This window comes from Nipponia nippon, unplaced genomic scaffold (assembly GCF_047370975.1).
Source record: "Nipponia nippon isolate SJK-2023a ecotype South Korea unplaced genomic scaffold, ASM4737097v1 scaffold_8, whole genome shotgun sequence".
In the NCBI taxonomy this organism is placed as follows: domain Eukaryota; kingdom Metazoa; phylum Chordata; class Aves; order Pelecaniformes; family Threskiornithidae; genus Nipponia; species Nipponia nippon.
Window position 1 is genome coordinate 19,813,630 of NW_028262402.1, and position 18,726 is coordinate 19,832,355.

The 18,726-nt window shown below is 38.4% G+C and overlaps 1 protein-coding gene across 7 annotated transcripts in view; it reads left to right on the top strand.

The window, feature by feature from the left end:
* RNF38 (ring finger protein 38) overlaps positions 1-18,726 on the top strand; it is a 124,732-nt gene that overhangs the window by 53,619 nt on the left and 52,387 nt on the right. For 6 of the 7 annotated variants that reach the window (XR_015701096.1, XR_015701097.1, XM_087742602.1 and 3 more), the window contains one exon: positions 14,081-14,151. The exons of the other annotated variant lie outside the window; for it this stretch is intronic. Coding sequence is in view for 4 of the 6 variants with exons in the window: in XM_087742602.1 (XP_087598728.1) it covers positions 14,081-14,151 (71 nt within the window). In the remaining 2 variants the exon portion in view is untranslated. The remainder of the gene's footprint in view (positions 1-14,080; positions 14,152-18,726) is intronic. 7 annotated transcript variants of the gene reach the window in all.

The following is an 18,726-nucleotide window of genomic DNA, read 5'->3' on the forward strand; positions in this document are numbered from 1 at the left end:
CCGAATAACAAAGAAGTAAATGAAAACTCGGACTTCTTTGCAACAGTGTTCCTTTATCACCGGTCAGGTTTTGAGTTCTGCCTGTCTTCAGCTGCTTAAATTAATAGCATGGTGTTACTGGAAGTAGGATTTCTTTGTGTAGATGAAGTATGTGTCTAATTCCCTGATAGCTGAGCTGGTCAGAGTGCAATAGTTCCCTCAAAAAACTGAAGATAGCATTCATAGCTTTTTTTCCCCCAAATTGTGACCTGTTAGATGGAATTTTTCCAGCAGAACATTTGGGAAGACTTCAGAAGAAATGTTCTGCTCTCTCCAAGGTCCAGGACAGACAGAAATGCATTTTGGCTGGTTAGGTAAGTTTCTCAGAGTATTTCTTCATGATAAATTTTCTAGTTATGTAACATGCTCTTGGGATTTGAAACTTGGCAGAGGCCTGGACTCCTGTGCCAGTGTTCTCACTTTTCATCCCCATGGAAATCCATTTCAATTAGAGTAAAGAAGAGCCTTTAAAAATCAAAATCATAAAAAAAGAAATAAGAATTCAGAAATGCTGGAAATTGAAGGCAACAAACATGGTGCTTTCTGCATATCTGGTTGCTGGCTGATTTGTAGTTCTAACTACAGGTTACAACTGTAAAAACTGTGTCCCGTATTTGCACTGGAACTAAAGTTAAGAGCTTTGTATACCCGTTGATGTCCTTCCTCCTCAGAATAGACTGTGTGGAAGAAAAAGGTTTTGCAAATGAGCATAATGTGGATAAGAGCAAGTGGGTCCAGGTGGTGACAGGGGCTGGGAGCTGTGGAGATGCCTAGGCAAATGTAGTTAGAGGGAGCAGCTGTGAAAGGAATACCAAGATGGGATGAAGTATGTGATAATGCATCTTGGTTTTAAAAGCCAGAGAGAAAAAAAGAGTCGGAAGGAATTGCAGCATTTGCCCATGAGAGGCATAACAAATCAGCAGGGAATTGCTGTGCTGTAAAGCTTGATGTAATTTGCTTACTGAATGGTACTCCAAAAAAGCAGAACCTGGTTTTCCAGAGAAACATTCAGCTGTGTCGATATCAAATTTGCCTCTTATTTTCTCAGAATCTTTGCCTCATTGATTACAATGATACTGCTGCTTGTGGTAAAGCAAGTTGAGGTTCCCAGAAAGTTCCCCTCTTTGTGAAAACCTTATCAGATTGAGACATGATATATCCAGAAAAGGAGGGAAACTGATATTGTGGAATTGAAATCTCTATTACCATGTACATGCAACACTGGGAAAAAAGAGGTATGCTGTCAACCTTTGCTTCTTTTCATTCCAAGTAACCTGGGTATTATCATCATAACCTAATGTGTTTAGGGAACCAAAATATCACTAAATATTTAATTTTTAAAACAGTTGGTGTGATGTGTGACTACATCAGTGGACAAGGGAAGAGCTACAGATGTCATCTGTCTGGACTTCTGTAAGGCCTTTGACACAGTCCCCCACAATATCCTTCTCTCTAAATTGGAAGGATATGCATTTGATGGGCCGACTGTTCAGTGGATAGCTAATTGACTGGATGGTCACATCCAGAGGGTAGTGGTCAATGGCTCAATGTCCAGATGGAGATCAGTGACAAGTGGTGTCCCTCAGGGGTCTGTACTGGGGCTAGTGCGGTTTAATATCTTCATCAATGACATAGACAGTGGGATCGAGTGCACCCTCAGCAAGTTTGCAGATGACACCAAGCTGAGCAGTGCAGTTGACATGCCTGAGGAACAGGATGCCATCCAGAGGGACCTGGACAAGCTTGAGAAATGGGCCTGTGTGAACCTCATGAGTTTCAACAAGTAAAAGTGCAAGGTCCTGCATCTGGGTCGGGGCGATCCCTGGTATCAATACAGGCTGGGGGATGAAGGGATTGAGAGCAGCCCTGAGGAGAAGGACTTGGGGGTACTGATAGATGAAAAGCTGGACATGAGCCAGCAATGTGCTCTCGCAGCCCAGAAAGCCAACTGTATCCTGGGCTGCACCCAAAGAAGCATGGCTGGCAGGTTGAGGGAGGTGATTCTCCCCCTCTACTCCGCTCTCATGAGACCGCACCTGGAGTACTGTGCCCAGCTTTGGGGTTCCCAGTACAAGAAAGGCATTGACCTGTTAGAGCAGGTCCAGAGGAGGGCCACGAAAATAATCAGAGGGCTGGAAGACCTCTGCTATGAAGAAAGGCTGAGAGTGTTGGGGTTGTTCAGCCTGGAGAAGAGAAGACTCTGGGGAGATCTTACTGCACCCTTTCAATACTTAAAGGGGGCTGTCCTGGTTTTGGCTGGGATAGAGTTAATTTTTTTCCTTGTAACTGGTATAGTAGCTGGTATAGCTGGCTGGGGTTAAACCACAACAGGGACTTACAGGAAAGCTGAGGAGAGATTTTTTACCAAGGCCTGTAGTGACAGGGCAAGGGGCAATGGTTTTAAACTGGAAGAGGGTAGATTTAGGAATATAAGGAGGATATAAGGAAGAAAGTTTTTATGATGAGGGTGGAGAAACACTGGAACAGATTGCCCTGTTGTGGATGTTGTGGAGAAGTTGTAGATGTCCCATCGTTGGAAGTGTTCAAGGTCAGGTTGGATGGTGCTTTGAGCAACCTGATCTAATGAAAGGTCTCCCTGCCCATGGCAGGGAGGGTGAACTAGACGATCTTTAAAGGTCCCTTCAAACCCAAACCATTTTATGATTCTTTGAAATAAGCTTGTACTTAATACTAGTTTTGCACTTGTATGAAATCTGAAGTAGAATTTGAGTAATGTTTGAGCTAACAGTAAGGACTTGCTTCTGATGTATTTTGATATTTTTTTTAAATAACAAAGTTGAATGTTGAAGAATGTTCTAAAAGTCTGTTCCTCATGTACAATAATTTCATTTTTGTAGTGATTTTTGCAGTGCATACACACAGAATTTATTGAAGTAAACATGAATTCCTAACACCTTTGTTTTCAAGAATTCTTTAAATGTTGGGAGGGATGTTCATTTTATTTGAAACCTGACTGAATCTGATTATTTGCCCTAGGAATGCTGGTTAGTGCAGTTTATGCATATAAATCTTGTATGGGAAATATTTTAATAATTTGGCAATAAAACTTCATATGCTCACTGAAAGCCTTTGCTTATCCAGTAATACTGCATTGTTAGTTGAGGAAAAATCTTCTGATGTAGTACTGGATATCTGACTTTAGCTGCAAATATAGGGTTTGTGGGGAAGCATGTTTCTGATGGGTTGGATCCCTCGGATTTGAAGTGACTCAGATTTCCACACAGATATGTGCTTAACTTAAAAATATGCAAATCCTTTCAGAATTTGGACCTTGCAGGGTGAAGTTGGATGGCTACCAAAGCAGTGGCCTCTCCCTGTGTGAGACTTCTACAAAGGGGCTTCTACAAAGGGACTTCTACCAGTCCATCTGAAGTGTAGTTGTTCCCACTCTTCACTAGAAAAGGTGCAGCTGCTAAAGTTAACACAGGAGGAGGAAGGCAATAGCTAGGCCACAGTGGTTTCCTCTACGGGGTAAGGGAGCCATATAATAAGCTTGTTTGCAAGCACACATTATATGGCAAGGGAGCCATATAATAAGCTTGTTTACAAGCACAGGAAGAGAGCACATAGATGGGGTTATATTCAGACAGCTACTCTGAGAGCCATTTTGTGGACAGTTCTTGGAGTAAGCAGTCCAGTTTGTATTTGTAAATTTACATTATTACATTTAAATTGGATGTTCTTTGTTTGAAGTAAAAGTATTTATGCAGCCTTGTAGAGACACAGCAGAAGCCTCAAGTAAAAAGATCTTTCTTCAGTACTGATTTATAGATGAGCTCTGTTCATAAAGCTTAGAGGCCTGCCTCAGTATTCAGGCCTTTTGCTATATTAAAGTAACTTACTTTGTTCCGGTTTTAAGCTCTGGCATTGTTAAAATATATCAGACTTCAAGTTTTTAAAATACAAAGTCTTTCCTTTATCATAGAATCATAGAATGCTTTGGGATGGAAGGGACCTTCAAAGGTCATCTAGTCCATCCCCCCTGCAATTGGCAAGGACATCTTCAACTGGATCAGGATGCTCAGCCTCATCCAGCCTGTCCTTGAATGTGTCCAAGGATGGGGCATCTACCACCTCTCTGGGCAACCCGTAATGTGTTCCTCTCCTTTTCTCCTAAAATATCTGAGAGGTGTTATTCAGTCAGAAGTGTGACTGGAAGGTACATTTAACTTACAGGAAATAAACATGGGACCAGATTTTATCATGATCTTACTGTTGTGTCATTTTCATCTCATTTCTTACTGATTATTAAGCATGCAGTGTGTTTCTCTGATAGCTGCAGGAGAAGGAAAAGCTGAGGGAGCTTTTCTTGCAGACTCTTACCATGCTTTCTGATGCTTACAAAAATAAGTGTTTACTGGGAATGTGGAATTGAGGACAGCATCCCTCAGCTGGGCACTGTGGTGGGGAAAAGGGACTGGCAAGTTTACCAGTGAGGCTGACTGGGGCCAGAGGATGGAAGAGGTGACCAAAAGTCAGAAAACACCAGCAGACCTACGCAGTCTGCAGTTGGACAAGAGCATGTATTTCTTGGCAAGTAGAGAAAGTAGGAGGAAGGGAAGAAGTTCAGGAGGCATTTTACTTTTTTTTTTTTTTTTTCTTCTCTAGTGACTTTAGGCTGCTCCCTGGCTAGGATGTAATCCAGGATTTTGTCACAGCCTCTTAGATATGTGTACTCTGTGCTCAGGAGCTGCTTAAAAGTTACCAATGGAGTGCCGTATCACAAGACTGAAAAATATTAGCTCTTCCCAGTGTGTAATAAATTCTTTCCACAACAGAAGTTAAAGTGAATGCAAACCTTTGGGAAACTTGTGGAGTTTCAATTTGTTGAAGTTTATAAAAAGAAGAGTGAAGGAAAAGAGGGAAGAATGGCAATCCTAATACGCATTATGTACAGCTAGCATAGCTGCAACCCCCTGGCATGATACCTCATGTTTCTTCTTCATGGTCAGATTTGCATGCATAGGAAAAAAAAATTCTTAAGTGCTATAATACAGTTAATTTGCAGCCATCTCTTACTTAACCAGCCGAAGTAGCTGTATTATTTCTTCAACTCATCTCTAACCTTTTAGTTATAATAGCAAAATACTGTTTACCCATTAAATAACTTCTTCACTGCAGTTTGAAAGGCTCTTGAATTAGAAGGAACATCTAAAATCTAAATAGTGTGGTGCAAACAGAGGAGTATTATTGACTAGCAGATGACAGACATCTGCAGGAGTGGTTTGCATTACTTTTTTTAAATGTTGAGGCTCCTGTATCACAGATAATTTAACCTCTTGATGCTCTTCCTTGCATCTTTTCAAGTAGACTGGCCATCCATGGCTGTATCTCACCAGAATATACACCCCACTCGACTCACAGGCTTTTTAAAGGGAGCAGTTGATTAAGAGTCTAAACTCACTCCAATTCAGACTTCAGTAGTTTCCATGTGTTTGCTACTTTGCAAACTCTAGTCTACAAATCTAACACTTAACCAAGAACTCTTCTGATTCATGCAAGTTAGTGAGGCTCACTCTAGATGAAGTAAGTTTAATAGTACAGGTGGCATATACAAATGTTTTCCTAATCAGATTGGGGCAGGATGGGATGGGGGGGGGGGAGCGGGGGAGCGAGCAATGAGTGTATTAACCAGTATGATTCATTTAAGCAATGAGATACTTCCAGTAGCTCTGAAATGGCTGAATTAAAAGGATTGAACTCCCACCTCTTTTTCCCTTGGACTAGCATTGTGTGAGTTTGGACTGTTTAATATTAGAAGGCATGAAACAAGCCATTCAAACCTGATGTTGATTTTCGTTTTATTACAATGCACAAGTTAGGCAGAAACCATGAGATTCTGAAGATTCCTTTTGTTGTTCAATGTGTGGATTTAGAAGGAAAACAATCCCTTTCCTTTGGTAGCTGGGGAGCATAGCACTCTTTCTTATTACAAAAGAACTGATGTTTTTCCCTCAGTTCAAGACAGAATGTTAAGCACAGTATCTCACTTTGATTTGAAAAAGGGAGTGAAAAAGAATTTAACTGCATTTAAGAGGTAAAAGGCAAGCTCAAGTTTCTCCATAAGTCTTTGAGACTTTGTGTGTCTGTGTATTACATATAGATAAGCGTATACACACATACAGGCACATGTTATGTGTGCATCACTTGAAGGACATTACTCTGTACCCTGTCCTGATAATGGTAATGAGAGTGGCTGATCTGGTGTTTCATGGATGCCTGTTGCCTCTTGGAGGTGTCTCCACGTAAATTGAGGCTGCAATTTTGTCACCTAGGTATTAGAAGCTGTGAGTCTGAGTAAACAAGCTGACTGTTACAAAGTGCCCTGTTACTCACACAGCAGGGAGACTGCTTTGGATTGCAGGAGAGAGTGAGTTCAGGCTGGGATGTTGCTTGAGAAGTTGATGGGCATTAGACCTCACAGTTGCATCTCCTGAACACTGCAGCAAGGAAATGTGTTTGGGAAGGTGCTGTGGGCAGTGGCCCACGTGCCATATTTTATTGCTTACATAGGAGTCTTATTGGCTTTCTTCCTCACTCTCAGTCAGCTTTCTAGCACAGATAATGCTTCAGTCAGAATTAAAGCCTTGCTTATAATAGCCCTAGGATCTGCTAGCCCTAAGATGCAATTAGTCTTGAGTTGGTCTAAAATTCAGCATAAATTTGGGGATATGAAGGTAGTTTAACTGAGTTTCTATCTACTCCCTGCAGTCAGGGCACTGTAAATTGGCTTATAGTTCCTTTCAGTCCTCCAGCATCGTTTCCCTCTTAAACCATGGTCAAAAATGGTTTGGCGATGCAGCCTAGAAAGCTGCTGAGGTCATCTTTGGGATTCTTCCTTTGAATCTTAATTTCAGGTGGGTGAAAGGTGATTAAACTTTCTTCAAGTTTATCTCAGTGTAATCTGTTTCTCAGAAAGAAAATGCTTTAAAAACATGATAACTCAATTATTAAAAATTGCCCCCCCCTTTTTTTTTTTATTAAAAGAATAAGGCAAATCCTGCAGGATTTTCTGGTGGCGTAACTCAACATTATAGACTGCGTTGTTGTGGCGCAGAGCCTCTAGCTGGTAATCCTCTGTGTCAGTGCCCCCAGATCTGTTACCTCTGCTGGCCCCATTCAAGGGACTACATTATCAGTACTGTCTTTGAAAGAAACTCTTTGCCAAGGCTGCTTTTAGAATCATAGAACAGAATCATAGAATCATTTAAGTTGGAAAAGACCTTTAAGATCATCAAGTTAATCTAGCACTGCCAAGTCCACCACTAAACCATGTCCCTAAGTGCCACATCTACATGTCTTTTAAATACCTCCAGGGATGGGGACTCAGCCACTTCCCTGGGCAGCCTTTTGGTGACGCTGTTGGTAAGATCAGCCAGGTAATTGGTGCAAAGCAGCCAGGATGTCTGCAAAATCTTTACCTTTGACAGTTAAGGGCTCATGTCTCATATCTTGCTGTTGTACTGTAGGGTATTGGTAAGTTTGGTAAGTAGTTGACCAGAAATGAAACAAGTATGATGTGAAAACCTGTTTTAACTGAAACATGTAGATAAAACCCAAGCTAGCTTTTTTCTTGGTAATGTGGATATTGTTAGAATTGAAGCTATGGCAACATGAAACCTAATGGGCTGCCCAGGTGCCCTATGTTGTATTTACTAACTGAAAGCTGTACTATTCCAGCTGTGTTGCTGCTGCTGGTATCCATTGTAGCTAGAGCAAAGCCAACTTATAGTTGTGATTGTGTATGTGATCACTGTTCTTGAAAAGCCTGTCTGTAAAGCCTGTAATATAGCCTGTAATGCAAGGTCCATATTTATGAGTTTAATTTGGTAGAGAACAAGTTTTAGGTTTGAGGTTAGATGTAGGCTCTGCACCACATCTGGAAATTTCTTTCATTATCCAAATGCTCAGATGCCCAAAACAAGTTTATATGTATTTGTTGTAATTTGGCAGAACTGAACTATTTTCATTATTTGCTGCCTATCTTTTTTATCTTAGACTAATCCAAAAGGTCATATTTTACTTTAGTTCTGCCTCTGGAGTAATTGGCAGAAAGCTGTCAAGCCTTATCTTTAACACTGTGTTCTCTTTGGGTTTTTTAGCTTACCTTTGAGCTTGAATCAATTCCAAATTTCAAGAAAGCATGTGGAGTGTTCCTAGTGAAAACACTTGTGTTTAGATAAGTCTAAATCAAATGGGATTAGATTTTTAAAAGTTCAAAACTTTGCATGTTTTGAACCGTTTAAAACTGATCACTTTTCCCCTTCCCACCTTGAAACTTCAACTGTGTAATGATTTCTTATTTGCTTTCACTTCCTGCAAAGACAGACAGTATGGGCATGCTCTGCTGCTGTTCAAGCCAGTACAGCCGGAGTCAATGACTCCTATGGCAAAATAACTTTTTTTTCCTGAAGTGATAAGTCAGAAAGAAGCTAATTTTATGAAGCTCTGTGTTTGGAGGCAAAGTAAGTAGTTTTTTTTTTTTTTTACGCCCTCCACCCTCTCACCCCCCAAAAAGAACTAAATGAGTTTCATGTTTTTATGTGTCTTGTTGGTTGTGTTACAACCAGAAAAGCCCCTCAGGCTGGCTGCTGTTGATTTTTCTTCTCCAGGATTCAGTTTACTGCTTCTTTCTCTTCCCAGTGCGTTATTTCTTCAGCTTTCTTGGTGGCTTTAAGGTAACTCTGGCTTCTCAGAAGTGCACAGTAGTGCAGAAGGGCAGGCAAATTGAGAATTTGAGCCAGAGTTTTGCTGCATTGTGATCTTGAGCAAAAATTTAAACAAACAAAAAAAGTTTAAACAACAACAACAAAAAAATAATGGGTTTGCTTCATCATGATCTCCAGCAGAAATTTAAACAAAAGGCATAATGGGTAATGTGTAGGTTTAATGGTCTTGTAGATGTAGGGTGTAGTTATTTGCAGTCTTACAAGGACATGCTAGAGAAGTGAATTGAGATGTGCATTGTCTTCTTAGCCTCTACTGTAAAGTACATGGAGAAGCTCTGACTGTTACAGTACGCTCTCTCTTTCCCTCCAGGTGTGTCATTCTGGTATTTGTTTCTTGAACAACAATGGTAAATACGGGGTGGGGGGGGACAATGTGTTTTTTAAACCTAACAACTCTGAATAAAAATCGGTTTCCATCTTGGGGATATTTTACTTATAGAATCTCTGTCAGCTTGCAAGTTCTGCAGTAATTTGTAGAGACAGAGGAAACAAGGCAATAAAAGCTTTTGTATCTCGTCTTAAAGCCTGAGAGTATGAGCTGGCATTCTATATAAATATATATGTAATATTTTAATCTGCAAGCCTACCTATTTTCCAGTGTTCCTGAGCCTTCTTTTACAAAGCATGCCTTATTCATGTTTCTAATTATTTATGCTTACATAGTTAAATAATTTCAGTCTTGTGGTAATGTGTTACTGTCTTGTCCTTTTGCTATTCCCTCCAACAAAGACTTTTCTTAACTTACATATTTTAACATGGGCTGTGTTTTGCCCCGAGACTGTGTTCTGTTGAAGAACATATTTATCTCTGCAGTACTCTAACTAACAAGTAACAAAGCTTTGGAGACAGTTTTGCTCAGGAATCATGTTTACTGTATTTTTCAGGATTCTTATGTAACTATGGACCCTTATCTAAAGAAAGGCTTTCTCAGTTGTTCATCTGCTCCTGCTGTCTGATCCTTAATGAAGTCCATAATTACCTTCCTAGTAACTCTTTGTGATGTAACTAAATGATGGATTGTGGAAATCCATAATAAAAAATACAATATGTGTGTATATACATATGTAAAATGACTATATATGTGTGTGCACCTGTATGTACACTTACTTTTCTTATACACTTATGTGTATGTACATGCACAGAAGTGTACATGTATGTATACGCACACATGCAGAATATAGTTGGGAGTGTGTTTAGATAGATACGCAACACGGCAGTAAATAGTAGATGCAAGTGAATTCCTGAAACAAAACATTTTACTGTGTTATAAATATTGTCTAACATCTTTTGAAGCTTATGATTTAAAAAAAAAAAAAAAAAAAAAGCATTAGTTCTGTTCAATTTCAGTAACTCAGTATGTTATGGCTGGTTCATTTGCTAGCAAACATGCATCTGTTAATAAAGCAGCAAAGACTCCTTTGCAGACCAAGCAAGAAGGGAATAAGTTTTCCTCATACTGAATTTTAAACTTATTTCAGTAAGCAGAATTGTCAGTGCTAAATGTCAGGTTTCCCATTGAGAACATTGAATAACAGACTCTCAAAGCCAGTCTTGCTAAGGTAAGAGGGGTAAAAATCAGTAATAGTGACAGGCGAGCTATGAGAATCTCTCTTTGCCATCACTGCATAACGATGTTAGGGACCCCGGAGGAGTGTGCTGCTGCTGCTGTCCGGAGCTTCCTGTCTGCTGTGGAGCAGATTTTAACACAGTGATGCGAAACCTTCTGCAGCTGCCCATTCTTCTGCAACAGAACCTGTTCTCAGAACACGTGCCAAAAAGGAAGTTCATTGTAATTTTCTACCGTTGGCTGTGTGTATACACTGCATAATTTAATTCTGCTGTAAAGACCTGCAGTTTTTTTAGTGTTAGTTTTCCTATTTATCTTCACTTATAAAATGGCATTATTAGCTCTGTTATTTTTGAGTGGCATTAAGGGAAGGCTCAAAATAGTTATGCTTAGTATTGTGATGCCCACTGTGAAAAAAGTACAGAATATTTGGCTTAATGATGAGGAAAGTGAATATAGGGAAGTTACTGTAAGCTGGTTCTGTTTTCACAAGTTCGAGATAAATTTGCTAGTGTTTTTTTCTTGCACAAAGGGGCAAAGCAAAGCAAGACCTTTCTACTGGTGTGTGCTCATCTTCATTTTATGTGCCAAACCTTTATACCAAACTTCTTCCAGAAGTGTTGTCTTCTAATGTCTCAATGATAAAGGGTACTACTCTTTCATATCCCATTATCCTTTAATCCCATAATGTTTTGAATATTCTGACTGCAAGAGTGAACAATTCTAAATAGTGACTATTTATAAATAATATAATATTTTCTAGAAATAACAGAATATTGTTATAAATAGTAGAATAATAAACATATTCTGCATGTATATGTATATATACATATACACTTACATATATGTACATATGCATAGGTATATAGAAATAAGTGTGTGTATATATACACATATACACCTATGTTTTATGTATACGCATGTATTGTTTATTATGGATTTCCACAATCTGTTATTCATCTAATAGAAATCTCTACTAAAGTATCTAAAAGCTGTTTTTTTTAATACTTTTGCTTGAATTGACTCTACAGCCAGCTCAAAATTTCTGCAAAATGAGGTTGGCCACTAAAAGGCCAGGAGTTTCCCTTAAAAGGGGAACTTAAATAAATGTGTGTGTGTGTATGGGTATAATCTTTTCTCTTGTGTGTTTTTCCGAAAAAATTGATTGCATTCAATTTATTTTATGCTTTTCTTCACAAGTATGTTTCCTGTAAATCTAAAACCAGAATGTTGAGATGCTTATAGCATTACTGCAGAAGACAGATGTTTTAGAAAACCCCAAATATAATGAAATCTGAAATAATATTCATCAGCTTGCAGTTTTGAGTTACCGTGAACTGGTACCCCAAGACACTGCAGAACTACAAGCACATTCGAAGGAAGGGACATGTGGAGATACATGGCATTGATGTCTGTTGTGCTATGTCTGCCTTACTGACAGGATTTGAGTTCACCCGTGTGACTGGAGACTTGAGACATAATCGGTGCAAAGCAATTAAGAAGTTTATTAATTAACGAATACATTATTAGGAAATTGGTAGAGCAGTAAAATAGTTAATGGTAGGCCAGCAAATCAATTTGCCATTATATTGCAAGGCATATTACTATGCTCATCTATAAAGCTGCTAACTATAGCTCTAAAGCCTGATGAATGACGTCTATGACTATTGAATTACAATTCTATAAGCATTGAGATGTCTGTCACTTTCACTAGCACTTGCCGCATCAAGCTTTAGAGACTTTGTATGTTAGTATGAAAATGAAAGTAAGTAAACTACCTCCTCAGTATGTGAGCCAAATACAGAGGTATGCATTGTCTAGCCTATGGGATCTTTTGAGACCACCCCTTTTAAGAGATTTATGTAGCGTATATAATAAAACGTGCTACTGGTGAACTTTTGTAAGATACCACTGTGCAGTCTTAACACATTAAAAACTGATTTAAGAATTGTTTGGTTTAAAAGCAACTCAGGTATGGGAAAGAAGGAAATCATAAGTGTATTGCATTTGGGGATGAAATTTTTAATAGTACCTTTCAGGAAAAAGGAAGTCAAGTGCTCAATTCCTTTTAATAAGGTCAGGGTATGTTGGAATTTTCTTGTGGATTAAATTTGATTTGATGGAGACTTTTTGCTTTGGAAAAAGAATGTTTAAGTGGATGAGGAAACTTATTTAGAAGTTTGTCTGCTTGAATTGTGTTCAGATAGCATGTGTGACTTCAAACTTTTGGACAGAAAAACTGGATACTATTAGCTGTTCTTTGGAACTTGGAAACCCCAGGACATTATCTACATGCAGCCATAACATGAATTGTTTCCCAGTAGCTGTGGTAAAGCCAGCCAGTCTGCAAGGGGTGAGAATCAAGCCTAAAATTATATAAATTGGCTCAAGCTCATGAATGAACAATATCCAGAGGCTAAGTGCTGGATAGGGCTGGGGTAGTGCTTGTGCAGTACAGTACTGCTTTTTCCATACTTTGTACTAGAGGTAAGATGAGAAGGGAAATCTACCGCAACCAACTTCAATAGAATTCACATGGCATAATGATAGCAGCAGCAATTGTGGTTGAAATACGAGACAGTATATTGCTTGGAGTTCAGCAGCATATTCTTCGAGAACATTCAGTGTGGTTAAAGAGTGTGTGTGTGCGTGTGCGCGCATACGCAAAGGAGTGAAGGAGAAGGAAAATGATTTTCCCTCTCTCTCATTCTTTACTTTCTGTTTTAGGAGTTGGGGTGGGGGGGGATGCGGTTTTAATGCTAAATACATTGTTTCGTACCTGAGGTACAGATGACAATATGCAGTGACAAACTCTCATTCCCTTCCCTCCCCTTCCCCAATACAGAGGGATTGGGGGGGGGGGCTTGTTCTAATTGGCTATGATTTCTTCATGTGGCTAGCTGCCTGCTTAAACCATTATGTTCTTTGGTCAGTTCTGTCCAGGTCCAAAACAACACATGGACTGCAAAGCTTTATGACAAACTTTTTATGTGAGATTTGTTGTAAATGTTACAGAATAGGACTACTAACATCTCAAAATTATAAACTTTGGTTTGTCTCCCTCCTTGGACAGAAGTCTCAGAACTGGGGTAAGTCTTTGCAGAGGTGCACTGTCCCTTTTTTTCCTAGGCACAAAGAAACCTGTGGAAAGACCTTAAGCAGGCAGAAATTGCACTACAAACAAAATGCATTTAAAAAAAACATTAAAAAACATTAAAACTTTACTGCTTTGACCTTGGATTTTTCCACTCTTGTTCTTAACACATCACTGGAAAGAGACTGCTGTTTTGTGGCTACCCAGGGTGCTGAAAATTTTCTGTTTACTACAGATACGGTTTACTCCCAGGATATGGGACAGGACTACACTGCTTAAATATGAAGTGTGTAGCTTCTCCCTATTTATATGTGTGCGTATGTACTTCACTGCATATGTTTGTTTTGGATTGATGAACTAGTTCTAATTTTATTCTGTTTAAATGTTTAGAAAAAACATATGTGAAGACATTGTTGGCACACTGTGCAAAATGTCTCTCTGCTTATTCTGTTCCCAGAATTAAGTGCATGATTTGTACGACGTAACTGTTCGGCAACTAAATCTCTCTTCTGTGTGGCGGGAAAAAAGAATGTTTGCTAAATTTGTCTTTGTTTTTAACATTCACAGGAACTTGGTGATTATTTTAATGATTTTTTTTTCTATTTTTTTTCCCCCTACCTTCTTTTGTAGGTAGCATTGGTACATCCTTTCAATGCCACTCAATCCATCAAGATCACATTTGTAATGATGACAGTGACAAGGTGAGGCTTACGTAAACATTTCCTTCACAAGATGCATATGCATTGGGATTTTTATGTATTGCTTTTACTATAAAGATTGTTTGTTTTGCAGGTATAGCAGTCAATTTTCAGAGTCACCCTTTGAACTGTGTCTGGCATATTAAGCAATACATTTTAGTCAAGACAATATTTTAGTCAGTTAAGGAGAAATTTGTCTTTAGTACTGCAGGGTTTTTTGCTTTTATTCCTTTGCTGTTCTAAACATTTGTGATTTGCCGTATTGACACCCTAACTTAATAAAGAACAGCAATGGTTTTGTTAATTTTTCAGTAAGGTAGGATGTCTTGTTGCTTCCGACTTCAGAGGTTAGAGCCTAGCCAACTGTTCAAAGCCTTTTTGCAGTAGCTGTATTTTTCTGTGTTGGAGCTGAGAACTCAAGGTTTTACAGATAGGAAGCTTCTGTTCAGTGCTGCAACCTTAAAATACCCACCTGTCTAGTAGTGTGCAAGCATTTTCCTAACCTCTTTTTGACATGCTCTCAGATTAGCTTGCTTTGAGTCTAGTGGAGTGCTGGATGTTAAATGTTCAATGATACTTGGATCAGTAGTGCAAGTGTGGCATACAGAAGGGAAAAGTTTTGATATTGAACTGCTGGTGAGACTTGCTTTCATGTTGCTGTTGATGGTTTTACCTTGAGCTTTACTGTCCTTAAATAATGCAAATAGATTCACATTACTTCAAATGTAACATGTATTGCATTGTTTGCAAGTATGACACCTTATAGTAAACTAACTTTTTGGCTTGACATGCCTGGAAAAGGGCATGTATTAGCCAAATTTTAAATTATCTTTCTTGGGAAGTGGAATGCGACCTCTATGGCAGTGCCTTGAGAAAGGCACTTGTGTTTTGAAATTCCTGAGTAAGTTAATTTTATAGCTGCTCCAGCTTCTACTGCTCTACTGCCTTGTTTTCATTTTTCCCTCCCCTCTTTTTTCCCTCCGCCCCCCACCCCACCCCCCCCGCCCTTTTTTTTTTAAAGGTAATTTTACTTTCAGGTACTATCCAAGATTTGGGGCCTGGTTTAACCTACAGATATTGGTCAAACATGCTATCCAGAACACATCAAAATTATTTTAAGTTTCCAGTTGATTAACTGGTTAACTCTTTTCAATAGTATTCACTGCCTTTTTTTTTACTCCTTGTGCACTCTGTTCTTGGAAGATTCTTGGGTGAGGAGCAGGTGGGGGAAATTTCCTTACAGAGCCATCCTAGTGCACCAACTTCACACTGGCATTCCCTTTTAAGATTCTTCCTTTTCTGTCATTACATGGAAGATCACCTATGTGTTAGATTGATTGTCTTCCCTTAGATTGATTTCATATTGGGGTAATTGAAACTGTTTTAAGTCTTGTTGGAAATTCTGTTTGTTAGGTGCTTCACAGGTTTGGGGGGAGGGAGTGGGAAGGGGTGTGGCAGCTTACCTGCTTTAAATTTAAGAAGAGCGCATAGCCTTTTGGGTTGTTTGGCAAATCATCTGCCTCCATATGAACAGAGAAACTGGGCCACAACTTTACTTTTTCGCATATTTAGGTATGGTGGGAGAAAACAATCTTTCTCATGGGTATTGATTCTGCACCAAATGAGAACTCCCAACTGTAAAAGCTGACTAAAGTGGAACTAGTATAAAAAGCAGAAAGAATGTGTTCTGGGTGTATTTCAAATATATGTTTTCCTTCAAATGTCACTTCTATTTGGTAGGAGCTTTGATTTTTCTGTGAGAATACATGAAGCTGTTTGCCTTTCACTTCATAGGAAATTCTAGTTGATCCGTTGATTAAAATGACCACTTGTTTAGAAAAACAGTGAACAATCTTCAGAACAGACATCTGTGCTCTTCTCAGATGTGCTCTGTGCTCTTGTTTTAAAAACGCTGAACTCTGTGCTCTTGTTTTAAAAGAGAGGATAGAACACTAAGCTCAGTGTCACGGGGGGGGATAGGCAGACTGGATGTCTCTTGTTCTGTTTTTTAATTTTTTGAAGGGCGTGTGTATATGTATATACTTTTTTTTTTAATTATAAGTAGTGCTTCCCAAAAGCAGCTGGTTACAGTACTAGGGTACAATTGCAATTCTCTACCACTCTTTGGTTGTATTTCACATATGCCTATATTTTTGTGCCAGTTTTTGAACTGCTTATTAGTTTCCAGTGTGAATTACTGAGTTCCAATGTATTTTGCCATTACTAAGAGACAGCACCTGTTCATTTTGGTGGGAATATCATTTAAAGATAAAATGCAGGATTTAATTGATTTATTTATCTAAAATTTTTTATTAATTGTTGGACTTCTTTGTATTCATTCTAGAAACTTTATGAAAAGCATGCCTTCGGAATAGTTTGACGTATCTCTGATTAGTCAACATGCATGTTTCAGTGAAATAATTTACTGCTCCGTGCCTGACCGTGTGTAACCAGTTTTTGCATTACAGAAGAAATGTAAAAGATAGATTTGACTGGCAATCTGCATATATTTTACAGTAGGTTCTCCACAAGCACAGTCTTAATTTCCTGGACAACAGCATGAGAAAAGTTGTACGCCACACATGCTAAAGGAATGTTGCAATCTTAATGAAAACAATTCCCAGGCTTTCATCCCAATTACTTGATTTTGTTGGCTTGGCAGATGACAATCTTGAATTCATGTTCAGTGACATCAGAAAGAAACAAAAGTCTTAAGATTTTTCATGTGTGGCCTCACTGCATTAAGAAGGATGTGTCATTGTTAAGCGCATTATTGGTAGTACTAAGAACCTTTTTAATTTCATAGCACCAAAACCAGTAGTTTGCCTCTTGTCTTATAAAAAGATCTAGTATAGCATAGGTAGAGAGTACATTTCCCATTTTAGTTGGTGTTGCAAAGTGATTATAATTGAGATACATCTTAAAATAATTGTTGCTTTGGAGGTGGGAGCTTTTAAGCCTCAATGCGTGATTCAGGGGACCCTTTTTTCATATTTGTAATTTCTTTGATTTTTCCATGAAATATAACATGCTGTATATGTTTAATACCTATGATTTTTAAATGACTGAAATACTTAAAGCTGGAATTGTCATTCTTAAAATATTTAATAACAGAACTCAGTAAATTTCTTTATGGAGCACCGCATTTAAGGAAAGGTATTTGTAACAATGAGCTGTTATTCCTTGGAATATTACTTTGCTTTAATGCCCAAGCAGTGGTCTCCGACCAGTGTAAAACAGAGAGACAGATGCAAGTATATTATCCTGCAGAGCCTTTCAATCATATTCAGTTTATTTAGCTTTAAAAATATTTTTTGTCCTTTGAGTGGTTGTTTCACTAGTGGTGTACTTCCATTAAAGGATGCTTGCTCGATTTGAAGAGAAACTCCAAGGATGCAACTCTTAACTACTCTTGGGACATCTCTTTTCAGCGATCTCATCAAGTTATCTATTCCTTAGTTCTCATGCAGTTCTGATGCAAAAACCAAATTGACCACCTAGTAGAAATGAAAAAAATAAAGCACGATGGGAGCAATCCAGTGGAATATTTTCACTAGCACTAAGGGGTTGGAAATTATTATTATTTCCAAGTAATTTACCTTGCTTTACTCCTTTTTAACTGAATTTAATTTTTTTTTTTTACTTTCATAGTATTACTCCTGTTAGATTTGCTTTTTTATAGTATGTAAGGAATTCTCTTTGCTTGGTAATTACGACTCAAATGCATAATTACATTATTTGATTCACTATTTCTAACCTTTAAATTTCCCAGTTATATTTAGTACATCTTCCATTTCTTCAGTAATTTATTGTTCCTGAACTTACTCTCATTTGTCTGTCTTGATGGGCACCCAGTCCTGAGTCTATAATACAGAGGGCTGTCAACTCTTTAAAAAGATGTTTTTCACAAGAGGGGAAGTATTTTATAAGTTCTAATCCTAAAAAAAAAAAAAAAAAAAAAAAAAAAGATCCACTTCTTTGTTTTCCTCTTTGGATGGTGCGGAGTCTGGTAGGATAAGACTAACAGACTCATCCATAGCTGAACTCAAAATGATTCAGAAATTCAGTTATTTTAAGGTCCATCACATTTATTAATATGTGATCTGTAAAATAAGACTATATGCACCTCTTGTGAGGAATGTGTGTGGGACAATACATAGAAAATTGGGAATATTGGGAGGAATTTCTTTTGCCCTCTCCAATTTCAAAACTGGAAAAAATTCTTCCTGTCCGATTAGGGCAGCACTAATTCATTCCTCTTTGTGTGTGTTGTCTGCACGCCACCACCACCACCCTTAGTTTCAGTTAATTCTGCCTATCCTTACTGAGTAGCTTCGTGCCTTTTTCATGTTTGTTTCACTTCTGGCAACTGCAAGGACATAATTGACCGATTTTAAACTGCTTTCCTGCCTGGTGAATTGTCTCCTTTAGAGCATTAATTTTTTATGTCTACAGCAGATGGTTTGTTTTGTTTTCTTGGATTGGATTTGGGGAAACTTTAAGTAGACTGAAGTACAGAGAATGGAGGCAGATTTGAAAGGTGAAAATAGTTAGGGTGATGGTATCTTATTTAAGGGA